Below are 19722 nucleotides of genomic sequence, written 5' to 3' on the forward strand. Positions count from 1 at the left end.
CGGGGGCAGTGTCACGCTCTGCAAGCGGCGATCCGACTCACGAGAGGTTTGTTCATTCCCTGCTCGCCCACAGGTACCCCCACACACCCACGCAGGACGCGAGCTCTCCAGGAGCATCCCCTGCGCATCCCTACTGCTGCCCAGGCACCACGCGCTGCTGGCACTGCTGCCACCCGCGTTCCCGCACGCACACCCCGCGCCGCGTCCCAGGCACACTCACTCACACACACGCGCGCGAGTGTGGCCGCCCCACGCGCGCACACGCACACACAGCGCCCTGCCGCCCCCACGCAGCCCCACAGCCGGGCACTGCCGCCCCCGCCCCGCCTCCACAGGGCGCCCACGCGGGCCGAGCCCCGGGACCCCGCCCCGCCCCTCCCGCGCGTGTCCCGCCGCGCGCGGCCCCACCGGCTCTCCGCGTGCCCCGCGTGGGGCCCGATCTCCATCCCGGGCGCGCGCGGCCCCGCCGCCGCCACCGCGACGCCGTCACGCGGGAGGGGCGAGCGCCCGCCCCGCCCCGCCGCACCCACGGACTACAGCTCCCGGCGCGCACCGCGCCGCCCCGCCGCACCCAGTGGCGCGGCGGACTACAGCTCCCAGCGTGCACCGCGGCGCTGGGGCGCTATGACGGGCGGCCCGCTGCAGCCTCCCCCGCCCCGGAGCTTTCGGTGTCCCCCCCGCGTTCAAAGCGCTGGGAAAAACCACAGGGATTGGTGAAATAACCCTCCCCAAATCCTGCCTTGCGCGTGATGAGGAAAATGCGACGGCAAGGTGAAAAAAAACCAAACAAACAACATGTCCCTGAAGGACAGCTCATGCACTGATCACACCTGCAGAGACAGAAATGGAAAGAGCGTTCTGCTCTACCGCCCACTGCAAGGAGGACGTGGAAAATACAGCAGAGTGAGATGTGCCTTCCGCCGAAATGCGGTGAAATGAGACTTCAAAAAGGAAAAAGTGATGCTGAGAATAGTCAATGACAAATTATTATCAGAGAGAAAACCTAGATACGTCTCTGGAGGTGTCTGATGCCTCAGAAACCAAAGCCAGGCATTTGTAAAATGGAAATTCCCTATAACTGTTACTTGAAATGATAACTCTGTGCTGCATACATGAAAAAGTACCCCTTGACCTGACATTTTCTATGTGGTTTATTTTACCAGTACAGTATTTCCACAGCACAGAGGGATACAAGATTCTGTACCGCTGTTCTTGATAATAATAACAATAACTTATTTTTCAGAATGTGCTTAATGAAGAGACCAGGACTTCTCATGCATCATAATTGCATACAAGTGTGGAACAACAACTTGAATCCATCGTCAGGCAGAAATTCCTTTTGTAGAGCCCACTGATTGAAAGCACTGCCTGTACATGGCATGTTAGGTCTCAGGGCATCAGACTGTGTTGACTCTCACAGTAAACATATTGGAGGAAATCAAGTCATCTGGACTACTGTGATTGTTAGATGATCATGTCTGGTGAAATGGAACATGCAGACAAAATTAACAGATCTAATTTCATTCTTTGTAGCCCTCAGTGCCATGTAGAAGATTTGTCACTTGGCTGGATGCTGACACACTCCTGAGAGCCAAACAGCAAACCAAGAGCTGATGTTTGTATGGTTGCCTTTGTGATCCCAAACCATTCTGAACACAGAAAGAAAATACTCTTCAGGATCACACCTTGTGCCTGGTTTTCTGTTGTGCTGAGAAGCAGACAGCTGGTATCCTGTTTGTGTAATAAACACAACTGGTGGATATGGTAAAATCTGGATTTTGTCTGATTTCACTTGTCACCAGGACAGGTAGCATCTGCCACTTTTGCAGTTCATGTGTTTGTTTAGAGTAAACAGAGCATTTGTTTATTGGTGTGACACAGTCCCCAGATGGAGCTGGACCCTACAGCCTCATGGGAATTTGACTTAATGCTTTTTCAAAAATACATCTTTTGGCACCTCTATTTTTAGTAGTTCATGGTAATCTGGCAATAGCAGATTTGCTTTAGAAATGTAACCTGATTATAAGAACCTCCCACTCATCATCAATCACTTGTCATCCAGTCTCACCTGGGGGAAAATGTTATCAAAAGTTTTTAAATGTGTGGGTCCAAAACCCCATATCTGAACTTCTGCTGCCCATGGAGAACACAGAGAAGAAAACAGGGTGGAACTGTCAGCCTCCAGCACTGTAGTCACAAGTTTCTCCTGCCTGAAGGGAAAATCTCTCACTAGCTGGAGGTGTCCTGTGACAGTAACTGAGCCATTCTCTTCTAGACAATAGGAAGCAGCAAGAGGAACATCCAGAAACACATTTTTGGCCTTATTTAAAAAGAGATGGATAAAAAGTGTAAATGGAGAGAGCAAGGCCTTGTCGGCAGTCTATAGTACAGGACACAGCTGAGGACAGAAAGCTTAAACTCACTCCTCTTATTCTTGCCTTTCACAGTAATACTCCTAGAAAGATCTCCCATTCTTAAGTCCTGCACAGTATTTCAGAGCAGGTAGCTCCCAGCACAGCAGGACAGAGCTGCGACAGGGATTACACACGCTGGAGCTCGTTGTGTGTCGGGTACTTGGGATATTGCACTCGCCACAGAGTGTTTATTTTAGCAAATGCACATATGGAATATGTGGGCAATGAAAGAAATGTGGGAGTGTTCCTGCTGGAAGGAGGTGTGTGCAAGGTCATGTATGGAAATAATTATCCCTACCCAAGGGCATTTGCAATACAGTCCCTGCAGTCTCGGTATGGAGCTCCCCCTCTGGAGGCAAGCAGGCAGACCCTAAAACAAGCTATGCTTTGGTCAAGCCACCTTTGGGACGGCAGCCTCAGCACAGCTCCCAGAGAAAACTCGGGGAGGTGTGGACAGTAATGCCAGGTGACTGTTGTGAGTAGGAGAAACAGGTGTGGCTTTTCCTTTCAGCATTTACTGCCTAGCTTCTGAAGGAAGTTCATCCTCTGAGATCACCTTGTCAGTCCACCTGCTCCTTCCTTTTCTGTCTCTGGAACTCAGTGACCAATTTCAACCACCCACGAGCAAGATGTAGACATAATCACTATCCCTCAATTGTAACAGTGTCAAATGAATAAAGTGCTGTTGTGTAAAAAAGCCCTGTTATGTGTAACTTGTTTAGCAGCAGCCAGCTGCCCACTAGGCACATGTGTACTGCTGACCCACCAACACCACAGCTCAAAAGAATGCAAATATACAGGGAGGAGGGAAAGGCTTTGCTAGATTCCTTGTTAAAAAAACATTTCTCTTTCGAATTTCTCAATCACATGATTCTGACCAAAAACTGGCAAAGATAAGAACTCTGAAAAGAACCCAAAGAGAACAAATTATAGACACATTGTTCTCGGTTTAAGTAGTAATTTTAAGCTCTACATGTTATTTTGAAATGATAACCTAGATTAAACTCTGCTGTTTGACGTTTCAAAACATAATCATGCTCAAAACCACCCTGCATTGGTTTTGTTGTTCACAGAACAGATTAGTTCTCTCAATTGCACAGGAGTCACAGGCAAAGGCATCTCATAGTCAACTTCTCAGCTGAACACCCTTCCCTGCCCTGCAATACTGAATGCTTGGATTGGAGGGGATATTTAGAGGTCATGTGGTCCGACCCCCCTGCCATGAGCAGGGATATTTTCAAATATCCCTGTCCAATCTGACCTTGAATGTTTCCAGGGATAGGGCATCCACCACCTCCCTGGGCAGTCTGTGCCAGAGTTCTACCACTCTCATTGTAAAAAACATTCTTCCTTATTTCCAGTCTAAATTGACCCTCTTTCGGTTTAAAGCTATCACCCCTTTTCCTGTTGCAACAAACCCTGCTAAAAAATCTCTCCCCATCTTTCCTAAAGGCCCCTTCAAGTACTGGAAGTCTGTACTGAGATCTCCTGGATCCTTCCCTTCTCCAGGCTGAAACCCCCCCAAATCTTTCAGCCTGTCTTCATAGGAGAGGTGCTCCGTGCTTCCAACCACCTCCGTGACTCCTCTCAGCACCCAGCAGGTGCAGCCCGCACAGCCGCCCTGCACCCGCGCCCTGCCGGCAGCTCCGCTTCCCGGCGCCCCCGCCCCTCCCCGGGCCCAGGTGTGCCACTCACTCCTCCCAAGGACACCGTCCCTGGAGAAGCCGCTTCGGGAAGCGGCCGCGGCGCCCAGCGGGACCCGGGGACCCGCGACCCCGGCATCACCCCCGGCATCACCCCGGCCTCGCCCCCCGCCCGCTGTACCTGCTCCTCCCGGCCGCCAGGGGGCGCGCTGCCAGAGGGGCGCTGCGCCGCTGCCCGGCGCGGGCGGCTGCGCCCTGGGCTGGGCGGAGCTGCTGCGCATGCGCGAGCCCAGCTGGGGGGCGGTCCGGAGTGAGGGAGGCGGCCATGAACGCGTTCGGGGCTGCGGCACCGCTCCCGGGCTCCTCGGCCGCGGCGGGGGCCCGGCACGGCGGCGGCGAGAGCGTGGAGAAGATCGACATGTCCCTGGGTGAGGAGCGGGGCTGGGGCGGCCGTTGCAGGCGACAGGGCGGGGGGCTCGGGCTGAACCAAATGCCGGGGACGGGGAGGGGCGGGACGAACCAACGGGGCTGCGGCGGGCACCGGCGCGGGCGGAACCAAGGAGGGCGGGGGTGGGGGGGAAGGACGGGACCCTCCCACGGCGAGGGCGCGGGAGGGGCGCGCGTGGCGCCGGGGCCGGCTCGGGGCGGGTCCGGCCGGGCCACCGGGAGCGGCGGGGATCGGGGTCGCGATCCTCGCCGGGGAACAGCCGGGACCCCTTTGTGTCGCTTGGCGGTCTGAGCAGGCCGCAGACCGGGGCGCTGCCTGCGTTTGGCCCGGTGAGGCCCTCAGTACTGGGTGGCCCTCGGGGAGCGTCCCAGGGCCTCTCCTGGCCCTCGCAACGACAGGGATGGGTGAGGTTCGGTGGTCTCTCAGCTGGCCTGGCCTTTTTATTCTTAGGCTTGAAGTCGGCAGTGGCAAGCCTCCTGTCTAACTTCCTTGCATTATAGGACCAGCTGCGCCAAGCATGACGTTGCCTCTCCCACGTAGTCTGCTGTGCAATCTAGCCCGGTCTCCCCTGCCCTCCTGTTGCAGGGTGTGTGTGTGTTAGGAAGTTGCACAGACTCATTGCAAACCTGCAGAGCTGTGTCTCTCCAGCTTGCCCGATAAACTGACATCCCCGCTGTAGATACTTCAGCGAGGTATCTCAGAGAAGTTCTGTTCTGGTGCTGTGTACTGAGTCCCATTAAGAGTCAGGGACAGTTTGGTATGTTCCTGGACTGCATCCTCCAGTTTACTTTTATTAGGGAAAAAAATTAATTGGTTTTGTGCATTCCAGTACTGCTTTGTGATACTACCAGAGCATAATAGATTGGTGCTATCAGGAGATTTTCTTCAAAAAGCAGAATCATAGTGTGAACTGAAATTATTAATGGTGGACTTGTCTCTTTGTGGGCTACTGTAAAATAAGAGGGTATGTACAATTTTTCCCTCTGTAAATAATTCAGTGAAGATAACTTTTGAAATGATATTTAGAGTTTGTCTGAATGTAGAGTACTGCCCCAGCATTCATAGAAAACTAAATCTGTTTTTACCCATTACACACAATCTTTGTTTTCAAGGTTGCTAATAAAGTTACTGATCCTGGCTTGTTGTATTTTCACATATTCTAATGTTTCCTGGCTGAGTTAACCTTTCAGTCAGTCATTGCTAGGTGTCCTGGCCATTAACTAACAGCAGACTACAAAGGACTGTTGAAGTGTCATAAGGATTTTGTTTTGAAGTGGTGTTCTGAAGTGGGTGCTTCTTTAGGTGTATGAGAACGTTGTCACCCCAGCTGCTGTCCCCAGGTGAAAGCTCTGTGTCAGGTATAACCAAAGAGAAGATGCAGTCTCACACCTAGTGTGATATCAAAGAAACCGACATAACCCTAATCTAGGAAGTCTTAAGATTTAAAGCATGATGTTGAGTAAATTCTCATATAGTAATAAAGATTAAACGTGTTTTGGTTGTGTTATGTGCAGCTGAGCTTCCAGTTTGATACTGTTCTCAGAAAACTCTTCTGTTCTAGCTGTAATTGTGGTCTCTGATGTTATGCGAGATAGAAGACTGCTTCAGTGTGGCTCCTGTAACAAATGCATGAAATCCCAAATATCCTTCATTTACTCAAATAAGAGAATATCTGAAACTTAAGTCCTTTTATTTAAAAAGTTGTAACCTTGTGTGCAGCAACTTGAAAAAAATTGATTTAAGATGAAGCAGATGAACTGTGAAGCATGAATCCATGTTTGAAGTGGCTTTGGTTTTCTTTGTGTATAAAAGGATAGCTTGGAATCCTTGTTCCAGGAACAACCCCTTTGGTAAAGAAGATTATGTAGCTATCAAACCCTGAGTGATCTGTATCAGTGTTCTTGTCCTGGTAGATTTTTGCAGCAAGGTGAATTCATTTTATCTTAGCTTTATTTTGACAGCATGCAAACCATTGGATAATAGTGTTGTGATTTTTGTTGTTTATGTTTTTTACACTGTTTTCTCTGTTCTACCCCTTATGAGTCCATTTAAATTCAGCCACAGACACAGTAACTTCATTCCCATCTTTCCTTGACTGGAAAAGGCTGTCCACGTATTTGGGGAGGCTCCCTATAGAAACATGACATTTTTTATCAGTTATACTCTCATGATGAAGATGCAGTAAACACAGTTTGGCAGTTTCCTTTAAGGTGTTCTTGTAAACAAGCTGGCAGTCAGATAAAAGTTGCCACACCTCTTGCTTTGCTCTTTTCTCCAGAGCTGGCTACCAGGTCAGTGTAGGAAATCAAGCTGGTGTAGCATAATTTGCATTGGACAGACCTGCTGTTTGCTTTCCATCAGCTTGTTTCTTATACATATTTTTGAACTGATTAATAACTTGTCTGAGATTGTTTCCCTGGACAGTAGATAAGACAATTGCTTTGGATTGTAGATTCCTGGGGAGAGATATCTTGCTTGCCTTTTTCCTCATTTCAGTCCTGGTGAACAGCTGAAGATAACTGATGGCCTGAATTGTGTCTGTGTGATATTTCTTAAGTAGCATAGGATAAAAGAACTAAGGCTGGAATTAACATTTTTTATCTGTTCTCTGCAAAGTCTGGACATGAGATTGGATTTTCATTTTCTTTAACAGTGTACAAAAACTAATGGAGTCACCCAAATTAAAATATAATCCTGAGCTGAATGTCATGATCTTACATGGGTCTCACATTTTCTGGATGTATGCAACTGCTTCCCTTCTGCTGGGGCATTGTATTATAAAGTAAGTTATGTAAGATGTAGCAGGGACTGGATGTTTATAGTGCTAATATTTCTGAAACCTTAACTTGTATGTGGTGCCTTTGCAGGGTTGACTGGTCTGTCTCCTGTGACTCCGGGCTTTTTGAGGGTTTTATTCAGTATGTCAAATTTTATACAATATGTCAATTTTTCTTTTTTTTTTCCTGTAGATGATATAATCAAGCTGAACAAGAAAGAAGAGAGAAAGCAATATTCTCCCAAAATAAAAAGAGGGCTTCAGCAGAATCGAGCTCAACAGTTCAGTTCACAAGGCTCCAAGTGGGGAATGCAACAGCAGAAAGGTGTGTGTATGCCAAATATAACACAGATTCTACATTATCTCTCTGGAGTTGAAGGGCAGAATAATTAAATGTGTAGATTGACATGGTCAGTTCACTTGTCTTTCAAATAGTATCTTTTGATTATAACTCAGAGATATTTTTAATCTATTTATACTTGGTTTTGTTTCTGATTCAGTGTGAGGAAGTAATTGATGTGTTTGGCCACCAGAGAGCTTAGATGCTTGAGGAACTGTTTTTACTCAAGGAAGAATTGGCTTGCTTTCTGATTCTTCAAATTAATTTTAATATTGGAAATTGTGATGATACCTTGCATCTTCTCAGAGATGGACAGAACAAGTGCTTATGCCAAAGCCTTTGTACTGGGAGATGTGGAGGCCTTGCCAGAGCTCAGAGCTTTGTGTAAAAGAAAAGCATATTCATATTTGCTGGATAGAATTCTCTTTATAGGCCTCCCCAAAGTATCTGTTACTACAGACTTGATCCTGGCTCAGGAATATTTAAATGGATGGTGCACAGTGTGAGTTGGCTTTTCTTGTAAGAGCTTGAGATGCAAAGGAAGCACTGTGTCAGCCTTCTTAAGCCAGTGTTCCTACAGTGGAATACAAAAAGGGCAAGCCAGTGTTTTAACAGCGGAGTACAAAAAAAGGGAAAAGTAATTTAGGCAGGGAGTGAGGAAAAGTGCACAATAACAGCTTTGCTGTAGGTTCCCCTGAGTAACTCATGTTTTTTTTTATAAACAGGAGACATTTTAAAATTATTCCCAGGCTTTAGTTCAGTACATGGATAGCTTCAGCCTGAAGTGACTGGTTTTGCTTGCAATTAGTTTTGAAAAGTATCTGTTTTGTACAGGATAATCAAAATGTGGAAGAATACTGTCTGATTAGAAAGCTTACCACCATGAGCTAATTAGGTTAATACATGCAATTTCTTGTTTAGTAGCATTCCTGGAAAACAAAGACACATCTGTCTGGTGTGTACTTGCAATGATCCCTGTGTTATCTTGGTCTTGCTTAGTGTTTGTTGTAGCAGCAGCTCCTTCTTCGTGTCTTAGACACAAATATCTTTAGGGATCAGTGGAATGTTGTGTTACTCAGAGCTCAGGATTTTTGGTTTCTATGCAGGCCCACACAACTGTGTTACTTGTACATTTCTAATAAATTGGTGACAGGGCTGGAGAAAAATTTACATCTCTCAGCCCAAGTGTGAAGATATTTGTGTGGGTGAAGAGTAAGTGAATTTAAGTTCTAGATTATCAAACATGTAGCCTCTGTTTATAACTGCAGTTGTCAAGTGCAATTGTTTATCGTCAAAAAGCCACAAAAGAAGCAAGCATTAGGATTTAGAATTTTAGAAGAAACTTGATCTGTAAACTTGAAATCCTAAGTACTACTGTCTTAGGCAGTTACTTTTCTCTACTGAAACCTTACCAGCTTGCCTGCCTGTGTTCTAGGAAAAAACAAACCATTTCTTTGCAAAATCGCCAGATTCATGACATCTTTAAGCACTGTGAATAGTTCAATGGCTCCCTCCTATCCCATTGAAAATAAATCTCTTACATTGTTTTTAAGCAGAAGGTGAGCACTCTAGTTGCTAGTAGCTTACCAGTAGATTTATTACTATACTGTTATTGAAGTTACTTTGATAAGTGGCAAAGCCTCTGTGGACAACTGCAGAAACCACAAATGATCAACAGTGTTCAGTTCCTTCTGGTTTTAGAAGTGGCTGCCAAGCTTTCTGGAAAGAAGCAAGAAACTTGAGCTGGGATTCTATTCAGCTTTTGGGGTTAAAAACAGATGAGCATTGTTCATTTGAATAAAAGTTGTCCTTGATGATTCAACTGCACAAAGTCCTATGCTGCCTGAGCTATCTTGGATGTTTTCATTTATTTGAGCAGAGGCTTTTAGGGCTTGTGAGATCCCATTCAGCGTAAGCAACCTTGTTTCTCAGCTTTTCTCTTGGAAAAGAAGAGCATTTGCTAACCAGACACAAAATGTGTGTACATAGCAGTTCTCCATGGCAAATTGATCTGAGCTGGATTCAGACCAGTGGCTTACCTCATGTCATGGCTCCTGTCTCATGAGAAAGCACAGATTTATTATCAATGGTGTTAGGTCGGATATGTTAAAACTAAATGAGTCTGTTGCTTGAGAGCTGACTCTTCAGTCTGAAATTTGTTTTACAGTCTGAAGTTCTAGAGTCAAGGATGCTTGGGCACAAAATTGGAGCATGGTCTGTATTCATAGCATGAAGCTAAATGACTCTAGATTGGGTTAATCAAACCCTGGTAGCTGGAGATACTATGGACCTCAGACTTACAAGCCTTTTATATTCAAAAGCTTCTTTCAGTCCTCAGTTTGGCTGTATTGCCATGCAGACTTCTAGTTGAAAACACTTCAAATGTTATATAATTAATGTGCTGTTTAGTGTGCTTTTGTGGGCCAATTGCTGTGTTCTTTCCTTCTGAGTCATGTTTGGGAACTACTGATTTAAATAAATAATCTTAGTTTTGGTTTTTTTTTTCCCTTTTAAATTAAACTAGTAATTTGAAGTTTGCTGAATGGGTAGGAAGCTGAGGGACTCTCTAGTTTGGTTTTATATTGTTCAGGACTTGATGAAGTTCCATTTCAGAGTATTCTGTGCTAGAAGATCCTTAAGTTCTCCCTGTAGACATGTCAAATAAGAAATTTTCAGCCAAAATTAATGCAATGAACTACAGTAAAACTGCTCTGTATGAAAAGCTGATCGTTGCTTGTGCTGGGGCTTGGGCCAGACCTGCTAAACAACTGAGTGACCAAATTGTCTTCAAGTGGTGGCCTCTGCTCTAGGTCTTGAGGTGTGCAGCCAAGTAACTTGTGCTGCCTGCAAGGCATCTTAAAGCATTAATCTCTTCCTTTCAGGAAAAATTGTTGAGCTTTCTGTGCTTGTTGCAGGTTATGGTAAGAATCGTTTGGGGCGCAGGAAGAAGATAGCAGGGAAGAAGCGTCCTTACGGAGTCATAACTGGCCTGGCAGCCAAGAAAGCTGTGGGTTCACACAAAGGGATCAGTCCTCTGAACAGACAGCCACTGAGTGAGAAGGTAATTAATTAATGCAACCCTGGTGATTTGTGTCAGAACAGGTCTAAAAAAATGAAACGCAAGCACTTCAGAAGAGTGCTACTGAAATATAAAATGGAGACAAATGGTACAAGCTGTTACCAAATTGGGAATGTGTTGGCTGAGTTCTTGTTTGTTTTGACTGGGCTCGATATGGACTAGGTGTGAAAATAGTTTCTAATACTTAATTGGGTTGCAAGTCATTAGACTTGAAGTACAGAAGTATATTCTGTGTGAGTATGGAGGGAGTTACTGTATTTTTACAAGGAAAATTGGTTTTCTTACAGACCAATGATTCAGCCAACCTGCAGGTTCTAAGCGTGTGCTGTTAAAAAAATGAAGTTTTTGCAGAATACTAAACTCCATCAGTGGGCTCCCTTCTCTGCACTGCTCCAGTGCATTCATTGTTGACTGCTTTATCTAATTCAGTATTGTAGAATGGGGTTTGCCTTTGGATTTCTGAAGAAGACTAATTTTAAGACATGTGCATCATGGATTTTTGTCAGTTTAGGAAGATACAATAATAAAAAAATAACTGCTAAGGTATGTTGCTTTTTTTCTCCTGAGGATGTGGAGAATATAGAATTCATTAAATTGTAGAGAGTGTTTTCAAATTACACTAGATTCTGAAAGGCAGACAAAGCCAAGTGTATTCTCATCACAGTTTGTAAATAAACTGAAATTAAAATGTTTGTGTGTGTATAGCATACATTATGCTGAATGTGTTTATTGTTTTTTAAGAATGCACAGCGGAATTACCCGGTCTTGAAAAGGAAAACAAACCTGCAGAGACAATCTGAAATGCAGAGAAAACAAGCTTCTGCCCTCAGGAGACCTACCCTGCTAAGCAGGAGGTAAATTACCAAGCCTGCTTTCTGAACACTACTTGGCAATTTCCCATAGTGAATCATGTTTAACAGGACTGAGGCTAAGAGGAGACAAGAGGTACTGAGGTACTGGCAGTAGCAATATGGTCAAGACTGCCTTGTGTGTGAAGTTCTACAGATCTGGAAGCCAAGAATGTGCCAAACATGATCTTGATAAAAAGCCAGATGTTTGTTTTGATGTAGAGCACTCAGGAAATGCCTCTGTTTTTGAGCACCTGGTATTTTGCCTTCCTTCAGTTAAATCACAGGCAGCCTATATTTGAGCAACCTGATCTTGTGGAAGGTGTCCCTGCCCATGAGAGGGGGGTTGAATCTAGGGGTTCTTTAAGGTTCCTTCCAACCCAAACCATTCTGTGTTTTATGATTCTCTATGGAAATGGCCAGTGTGGATTTTGGTAGCTCTCAGAAGTGTTAGCCATGGTTTAGTGAACTTTCTAAATGCCTTTGTGGAAGCTGGTGCCATCTGCAGCTTCAGGGAAGCCATTGCATGTTTTATTTGTGCTGGAATTAACATGTGTTATAAAACTGCAACCAAACTGGTCTCCATGATAAAAGGTTTCACTCTGTGTCTATATCATGAAAACTGTAAACAAACTTTCTTTATACATATTGATTTTATTTTTTTTTATCTAACCAACAGTGTTTAAAGTGCTGGAGGATACTGAGCAAAGTGATTAGCAGAATTAGTGACCATATTGTTCTGTGATGTATGAACATTAGGCTTCTATGTACCAACAGGGATCTCTCCATGTATGAGTAATATCATTCCTAGTGGATGAGGAGCTTATCCCAGCTGAAGCATTCAGCCTTGAAGAGTCAGCACTAAAGATGTCCTTATTGATGTTTTGGGCACTTTTTGGACTTTCATAGTAGTGTCTCTAAGGTGTTCCCTGTGGAGCCTTTTATAACTATATTTTTTAATAAATATTACAGGAATAACATACCATCTACATTTGTCAGAATTGGAAACAAACTAAATCAGCAGAAAGATACTCGTCAAGCAACTTTCCTGTTTAGAAGGGGTCTGAAGGTAAATACAAATTTTGAAGAGAGCAAGGCAGTTGGGCCTCAGTTTCTAAGCTAACCTGTAAAACTGATATTAATGAATCAACTTCAAATAATCAGATCTGAGTAAAAACTTCAGGTGCACTGGGAAATAGCCACAGGTTCTTCTAGGGAAGTGCACTTGTTCTCTTTAGTTACTGTAATCCATTGAGTCTTGCTTCACATTCCAATGTAATTGAGCAATTCTGAGGGGTATGAAACATGTCGGTATTTGAGGGTAGTTGCAAGGTGCTATTTTTTTCTTTTAAAAGTTAATGTTAGAAAGCTCTGTCCAGCTTTTAGAAGTTGACTTCAGATGAATAACAGAGCAGAAAGATATCTGATTATGGTTTGGTTTGCTTTTTTAGTTATTTTGCAGTTGTTTATTTCAGTTATTTTAGTTACTGAATGATTTTTTAGTTGTTTTTAGTAGGATGGAGAGATTAGAGAGTGCACAGTGAATGAAAAGTGGTAGGTGTGGTTTTTATTTGTGCCTTCATTCTCCATCTGCCATCATTGTGACTGTAAGTAGCTGTTGTCTTCCTTCCAGATGGTTTGCAAAATTACAGACAGGATCAGGAGCTAGACTGACTTTTCTTGCTAGTGTAGTAACGTGCTGATGTATCTTAGGCTGACATAGTCCTCCAAAATGTTGCCATTGCTCTACTGGCAGTTTTGTTTAAATTATTTTGTGTTCTTAAAGTAATTTCTTTTCAATGTCTTATGAAGTCCCTCTGAAAGTACAACCCTGTTTGTGCAGAGTATACAAACAGCTTTAAACTTCTGTTTTTGAACTTCTGTATTTCCAGCTGCTACAGTAGGAATTGAAACAGTATTCAAATCTAGTGTCTGTACTGATGTGTTTTTAGGTGCAGACCCAAGTGCAGTCAACAGATCTTGATAATCAGACTGTAAAGAGAACTCGTCAGTAAGTATCTAATTTGGAAATCTTCAGCTTTGTTACATGTAAGATGCTCATTTTAGCTCAGACTTCCTGAATATGATAATAGTAGGAGGGTGGATTTTTTTCCCCTCTAGGCACATCAACTAGAGTGACAGTGATCCTCCCCCTATTCTCAGTTATTTCCTAAATTATCTTCTAATTTAACCAGAAGGAGTTGGTTTGCATGAGACATTTGCAGGAATGAGGGGGAAGTTGGAAAGAGGATGAGGCTAATCTCTAGTACTCATGAATACTGTATAGACTAGAAGAAAAATTCAAATATCACTGTTATCCTGAGCTCTTGTTGTAATTTTCCTTTTATTTAATATGCATATAAGCCTGTGAAGCAGTTTAGAAATGAAAAAGGCAGAGCCCAATGAGGCCACTCGGCTCTTCCCACATACACTTCCCATACTGTGCCTGCTGGGCTCTTTGCAGGGTGTTTCCTGGGAACACAAAAGGCTAAGGAAAGCAGCAGGTTCCACAGAGTACAGTCTGTCACCTCTTGAATTTGCTGTGTGGGCCATTTTGGCCCCATCTGTGGCAAAGAAACTGAAGGTTTTAAACAAGCACTGAACTCTTGGGTCAGTGCTGTAGTTCTGGTGCACCTCGAGAGCATGTGATTTAGTGCTCTCCTGAATATCTGTAGGTAATGTAAAATGTACAAGAATCAATAGCCAAGTGTCAATAGCATGTGATCTTTGTATTGGCCAACATTCTGAAAGCTTGCACATTCTTTGCGGGCAAATATTTTGAACATGCCTTTAAAGATACCCTGACTGACATCTCTGCACAATTTTTGTAAGTGATTTTTGTGTTTTCAAACTAGGTGGCGAACTTCTACCACAAGTGGAGGGATCCTGACTGTGTCTATTGACAACCCAGGAGCAATCATAAGCCCATTGTGAGTTTTCAATTAAGTTCTGAAATGTTCTGAACATAAATGAAATTGCTGCTTTGAACCATTTAGTATGTTCCTTGCAGGTAGTGTTTTAGGTGACCTCAAAGTCAGAGCTGCTTGTGAAGGTTTTTAAGTCTGGCCCCTTTCTCAGTGTTTCTGAGCAGTGTTTGAAAAATATTGCACCTGGAGTTCACATGTCAGGTCCCAGTTAGGAGCTTGATGTATTGTATAGAGTGGAAGAGTGGTGGGCTGGTACATTTTCACTTTTATTTGTCCCTTCCAAATCAGGCCATGTCACAGCTGTTTTCTGCCTCTGAGTTGAAATGAATTAGCACTACTTGATGAGTAATGGTAACAGTTACTCCCTCATTCATAAAAATACTGCTGGACTTATGCTTAAAGAGAGCATTGCTGTATTTGTGTTTGGGAAGTTGATAGTAGTGTTGTTTATAGGTGGTATATTTTAAAAATGCCTTGATTAGCATTTCCTCTGTAGTGTTTTATCTGTAAGGAAGACTGTACGAATTTTTGTTTTTTGTATTTATATGATTAATTACAAATAACACATTTGTCAATAGAATTGCAGATAAAAAATAAGATGGTTTCCTGCTGGGACTCTTTGTGTCTGTAACAATAACAAATGGTCGCTTTTCAGTTCTGCCTGACTTACCTTCTTGAATTTGTGCCCTCCAGCTTTTCAGCCAGTCTGGTCAAATGGTTTCATGAAGAATTCATACCTCTATCAGCATTAAGGCTTTCTTGCATAAAACACACGTTCATCATGTTCTTTGTAACATTCTTCTTTCACAGTTCCCAGAAATTGCGATTAACTCGTAGTCCTGTGCCACCGTTTCTGATGAAGAGGGACCAATCTGAAGAGAAGAAGATTCCAAAAGGGGTTCCATTGCAGTTTGATATAAATAGTGTTGGAAAACAGGTAAATGTAGTTTTCCTCTCATAACTGTGGAAGTAGTTTCAAGACCAATAAAAGCCAGTGAAGCACTTTGCTCCTAGACTCCCAAATGACAGAAAGAGAGAGCAAGACTACGTCTTGTTTCCACTTCCAGTCTCTCCGCTAACTCACTGTGAAACTTCCAGCAAGTAGCTAAACTCACTGTTCCTGTTCTTCTAGTTCATGCTTTGCATGCCCACATGATTTAAATGGGATTTAAAACGTTGAATATTTCTAAAAAGCTTCTAGTGTTCCTGCTGTGCTTGCATCAGCAACTGTGAATAATTCAGGGATGAGCTGCTTTCAGCTGTGTGACCTGCCAGAACCCTGGCAACCACATCTATAAGGCAACTTTTGCTGTCCATTTAGGAAAAAAAATTAAATGTGATCATGTGAAGGCTTGAAAGATGAGCAATTTTTCATAAGTTTCATGAAGAATTCATACCTGATTTGGTGCAGCAATCCTAATGCTGTCATTGAAGGGATTCTTACAGAGTGACAGAGTTAGATGCTATTCTTGTAATCAGCTCCTTAGTGCCAGCTGTAGAAATCTGCATGGATCCAAGGCATTGCTATGCATTTGTTCCATCCAGGAATAAGAGCTATGACAGAAATAGTCTACTACTGTAGTGTAAAATTAATCAAACTTCTGGATTAGACTTCAGCTTGCTGCCTTAGCTGACTGAACTGGAAAGCAACCTGCATTAAAACGGTGAAAATGTTGCATTTCTTGAAGTTGCAGAGAATCTATGTGGGGAAATGTGTACTGGAAGTTCCATTTTTCAGTCTGTTTGTCCTCAGTTTAACTTAAAATATTTTGAGTAGGCTTTGAATACTGGCATTATATACCATGTGTTCTTAATGAATTCTGAAAATGCAAGCTCTTGAAGTGTAGTCCAATCTGGCTTTTAAATGGTGTGGGAAGTGACAAAAAATCCAAGTGAAGCAACTAAGGAGTCAAGTGATTATACAGACTGAAGAAAAAACTGTTCTGTCTCCATTACTTCGATTAAATTAACCCAATGCCTTTAAAGTTTTGTTTAAATTACTTTATTTTTCAGACAGGGATGACGTTGAACGAACGATTTGGGATCCTGAAGGAGCAGAGGACAGCACTGTCTCAGAACAAAGGAAGCCGTTTTGTAACAGTGGGCTAACCTGGCAGATGGACTTGGCACTGAGCCCACCTTCCTAAGTCCCTGAAATAAAAGTGAGCAGAAGAATACAGCATATGTCACTAGAATTCTCCAGACATCTTGCTAAGATGGTGGCAGAGTTATCTCTCTTTATTACTTTTACTTGGAATGGTAAAAAAATTAATGCCCTGAGGGAGAAAAAGTGGAGAGAAACTGATCCAACATAGTGGTACCATCACCTGGTTGGAAAAGATTCTGTTGCCCAGCTGAGTTCTTTGACCCATCTGTTATGGTAAAGATTGTTTAAGTGTTTAATTACAAACCCCATTTTAGGGTTTTTTAGGGACTGCCTTTGAGCTCTCTTTCAGAGACCAGTTTAGCACAGAGCCTCAGTCTATGGATACTTTGGTGGTGATGTAGCGGCGTTTTCCATGGGAGCATTGGTTCTGTACTTCTTTGTGTTTTTAAAGTTCCATTTTTTTCCTTTCTTGAAAACTGTTTTGCATCCTCACATTCATAAATAAAGCTGTTAGCTGAGACCCAAAATTGTAACTGGGATGGAGACTATTCTACTCTTATCCTTAAAAGTGGTCCAGATCATATACCATATGGGAGGAATACTGCAGAGGCAGTGTGAGAGTCCTTTATATTCCAGGTAGCTCAACTTCATCATCCTCCTTTGTAAATAGAGTTTATCCGTCTCATTTTCTTCTTAAACTTCTGATTTTTATTTCTTTTTGAAAGGTTTTTCACAGACTTAATGCAATAACTTCATGTTTTTGAATAATTAGAGAGGAAAAAATATAGCAGTTCACAAGGAAGTCAGCAGTATGGTAGAGTTCCTTACCCTCCCAGTTACAGGATTCTCATCCTGCATACCTTGCCCCAGAGAGTTTTCTCTAACTCTTAAAAATAGCTGGAGGCAAGCAATCTCGTGGCACTTGTTTGTTAATACCAAAGAAAGGTAAGATGTGAAGCTGATCCAAAGTGGTCAGACATGTGGAAGTTTTCTGAAACTGAGGAGCGTTGCTGGAGGAAAGCCCTCACTTTGCCAGCATGAGTAAGGCATTAGGTAGGAGCATGTAGGCACTTGCTTTAAGCACAGCTCTGTGCATCAGAATCTGCAGGACAGTAACAACCAGGGCATCCTCAATCTATATTTATATAATCCCTGAAACTGAGGCACCTCTTCAGAATTGCTTCCAGACCAGGCATTGATGATGTTGGCACTGCTTTTGGTGAGGAGGGTTAGGTACAGTCAGGTACAAGAGTGGCTGGCTTGCTGCGTCCAGGAATATTTATGGTTTGAAGCAGGTTTAACTCCTTTTCACGTTCTTAAAGAATTTATATTTGACAGAGTTGGTTTCCTTGCATTTTTATCTCAAATTCCAAGTTAACTAGCATATACTGGCAACTTCAACCTTAAAGAGCACTTGACAGCAGAAGGGCTTTTTTTTTTATAGTTTTGAAGTCAGAGTGCACTCTGATGCTAAATAGAACTTAAACCCTTAATTTTAATGTTGAAAAATATACATTAGCAGAGGCAAACTAAATGTAATGGTGATAAGGTTTCTTTCTCAGTTACTAGTAGGATTTTTTTAAAAATTAATGTCCCACTGTTAAAATTTGAGTAGGTAAAGAGTAGTCAGTCATCCTGTTTCAGTGTATACATTTTCCATGTGCCAGGATGCAACAAAAAAATTCTTTTGCATCAGCCTAGATGCAAAACATTGATGCAGTGCATCAAAAGTGCTAGTTTGTATTTAATGAGAAGATGCTTTACACTGTACCTTTTGGTATTTTTTGGAGAAGTTATTACATTTGATCTATACTGAAGCTGTTAATTTTTTTTAAATAAAAAGTTACAGGTTTCATATTGTCTTGTTCCTGTTATAATCACCTGGGCAATATACTGGTTATGTGAATTTTCTGATAGCCTGCAAGGGGTTCTTACTGATCAAATTTTTATTAAATATTCTGAATAACAGAGCAGAAAGCAACCTTACTTAAAAAGGGTTCACACTCCTTGCCCAGCTTAATACTCTGACAAGGGAGCACTTACCGGAATGGTGCTGTAGAGGCTCACTGCCATTTGAATGTGTCGGCTACTAAACTTGCATTTTAATATGTCAGCTACTAATTAATGTTTCAGTAGCACTGCCTAATTCAGTGATTTGTTGTGGTGAGAGTACCAGATGTGTCAGCGCAAGCAGCGATTGTTGCTGTGACCTGTCTTGATAGCGAGAATCGCTGTCATCAACACCTTGTGCTGCACGAACGGCCCGAGTGGCTGTGTGGGAGTGCTGTGCCAGCAGGAGGCACAAAACTCAAAATGCTGCTACTAAGTGTCAGTGCAGGACAAAATTCCGCCTGTAATTATATTTGATAAGGCGTTAAATACTGTGAATGGCTTGCTACTTGATTATTGCCAGCCTTTGTTCTTCATTGTCAGCTCAGGTGTGTTGGCTGCAGCATCAGGTGGGTTCAGTGGAAGCAGCAGGGCAAGAGGCATTTATTAAGATGTAGCAAAGGGTGTGGCCTTCTAATGTAATGAATCATAAAGTTAAAAAACATGAAGCAGTTTTTACATTTCCCACTTAGCGGAGATCTGCGCGCTTTGCCCTTATTTTGCTGCTGGAACGGGCTCGACCACCCAGCAGCTGTGAGCGATGTTCACCCAGAACCCAACCTGTGACAGCTCACGTTGGCGGGAAAATTATTATAATTTTTAAGAGTTCCAGCAGGTATCCGGGCGTGTCCGCGGCGGCGATCCCCTTGCCCGCCGGCTGACCCGAGGAGAGGCTGGCCCGGTTCGGCCCGGCCCGGCCCGGCCCCGCTCGGACGGACGCGGTGCCCGCGCGGTCCCGGGGCCGCCGGGCGGCGGCCGCGCATGCGCCCCTGCCGCGCGCTCTGCCATGCGCTGTCCGCCCGGGCTGTGGCGGGGAAATGGCGGCGCCGGAGGGCGGCTCTGCCGCGATGCCCGCGGCTTGTCCCGCTCCGCCTGGTCCCTCGGCTCCCGGCTCCTGGAGCCGCTCCTTGGACCGAGCCCTGGAAGAAGCGGCGGTCAGCGGGACCCTCAGTTTGAGCGGCAGGAAGCTCCGGGACTATCCGCGGGCCAGCGCCGCCAACCACGATCTCAGCGACACCACCCAGGCTGGT

General features: G+C 43.8%; 3 protein-coding genes across 44 annotated transcripts in view; 2 read left to right on the forward strand and 1 right to left on the reverse strand.

Moving 5' to 3' along the window:
- Positions 1-4341, reverse strand: part of RUBCN (rubicon autophagy regulator) — a 29269-nt gene extending 24928 nt beyond the window's left edge. For 3 of the 7 annotated variants that reach the window (XM_021544578.3, XM_085587830.1, XM_021544586.3), the window contains exon 1: positions 409-553. In XM_021544578.3, the coding sequence (XP_021400253.3) occupies positions 409-446 (38 nt within the window). In that variant the 5' untranslated portion in view covers positions 447-553. Of the gene's footprint in view, positions 1-408; positions 554-4238 lie in introns of those variants that run through there. The other 4 variants (XM_085587827.1, XM_085587826.1, XM_085587828.1 and 1 more) reach the window with 3 other exon arrangements.
- Positions 4342-4352: 11 nt separating this feature from the next.
- Positions 4353-18437, forward strand: FYTTD1 (forty-two-three domain containing 1). Its single transcript, XM_021544560.4, has 9 exons — positions 4353-4485; positions 7475-7606; positions 10537-10682; positions 11442-11554; positions 12521-12617; positions 13501-13559; positions 14404-14478; positions 15286-15412; positions 16489-18437. Exons 1-9 carry the CDS (start codon positions 4383-4385, stop codon positions 16582-16584), a joined length of 948 nt encoding a protein of 315 aa, XP_021400235.3. The 5' UTR covers positions 4353-4382; the 3' UTR covers positions 16585-18437.
- Positions 18438-19498: 1061 nt separating this feature from the next.
- Positions 19499-19722, forward strand: part of LRCH3 (leucine rich repeats and calponin homology domain containing 3) — a 59962-nt gene continuing 59738 nt past the window's right edge. For all 36 annotated transcript variants that reach the window (XM_085587834.1, XM_021544481.3, XM_085587835.1 and 33 more), the window contains exon 1: positions 19499-19720. In XM_085587834.1, coding sequence (XP_085443960.1) covers positions 19510-19720 — 211 coding nt within the window. In that variant the 5' untranslated portion in view covers positions 19499-19509. The remainder of the gene's footprint in view (positions 19721-19722) is intronic.

Source organism: Lonchura striata, chromosome 9 (genome assembly GCF_050655825.1).
Source record: "Lonchura striata isolate lonStrDom1 chromosome 9, ASM5065582v1, whole genome shotgun sequence".
In the NCBI taxonomy this organism is placed as follows: domain Eukaryota; kingdom Metazoa; phylum Chordata; class Aves; order Passeriformes; family Estrildidae; genus Lonchura; species Lonchura striata.

Bases quoted from the DNA above. Each gene is read 5' to 3' on its own strand.
- FYTTD1 (XM_021544560.4), top strand. From the start codon at position 4,383: ATGAACGCGTTCGGGGCTGCGGCACCGCTCCCGGGCTCCTCGGCCGCG. The intron at 10,683-11,441 runs GTAATTAATTAA...TTGTTTTTTAAG, and splicing joins GACAGCCACTGAGTGAGAAG to AATGCACAGCGGAATTACCC. The intron at 15,413-16,488 runs GTAAATGTAGTT...TTTATTTTTCAG, and splicing joins TAAATAGTGTTGGAAAACAG to ACAGGGATGACGTTGAACGA.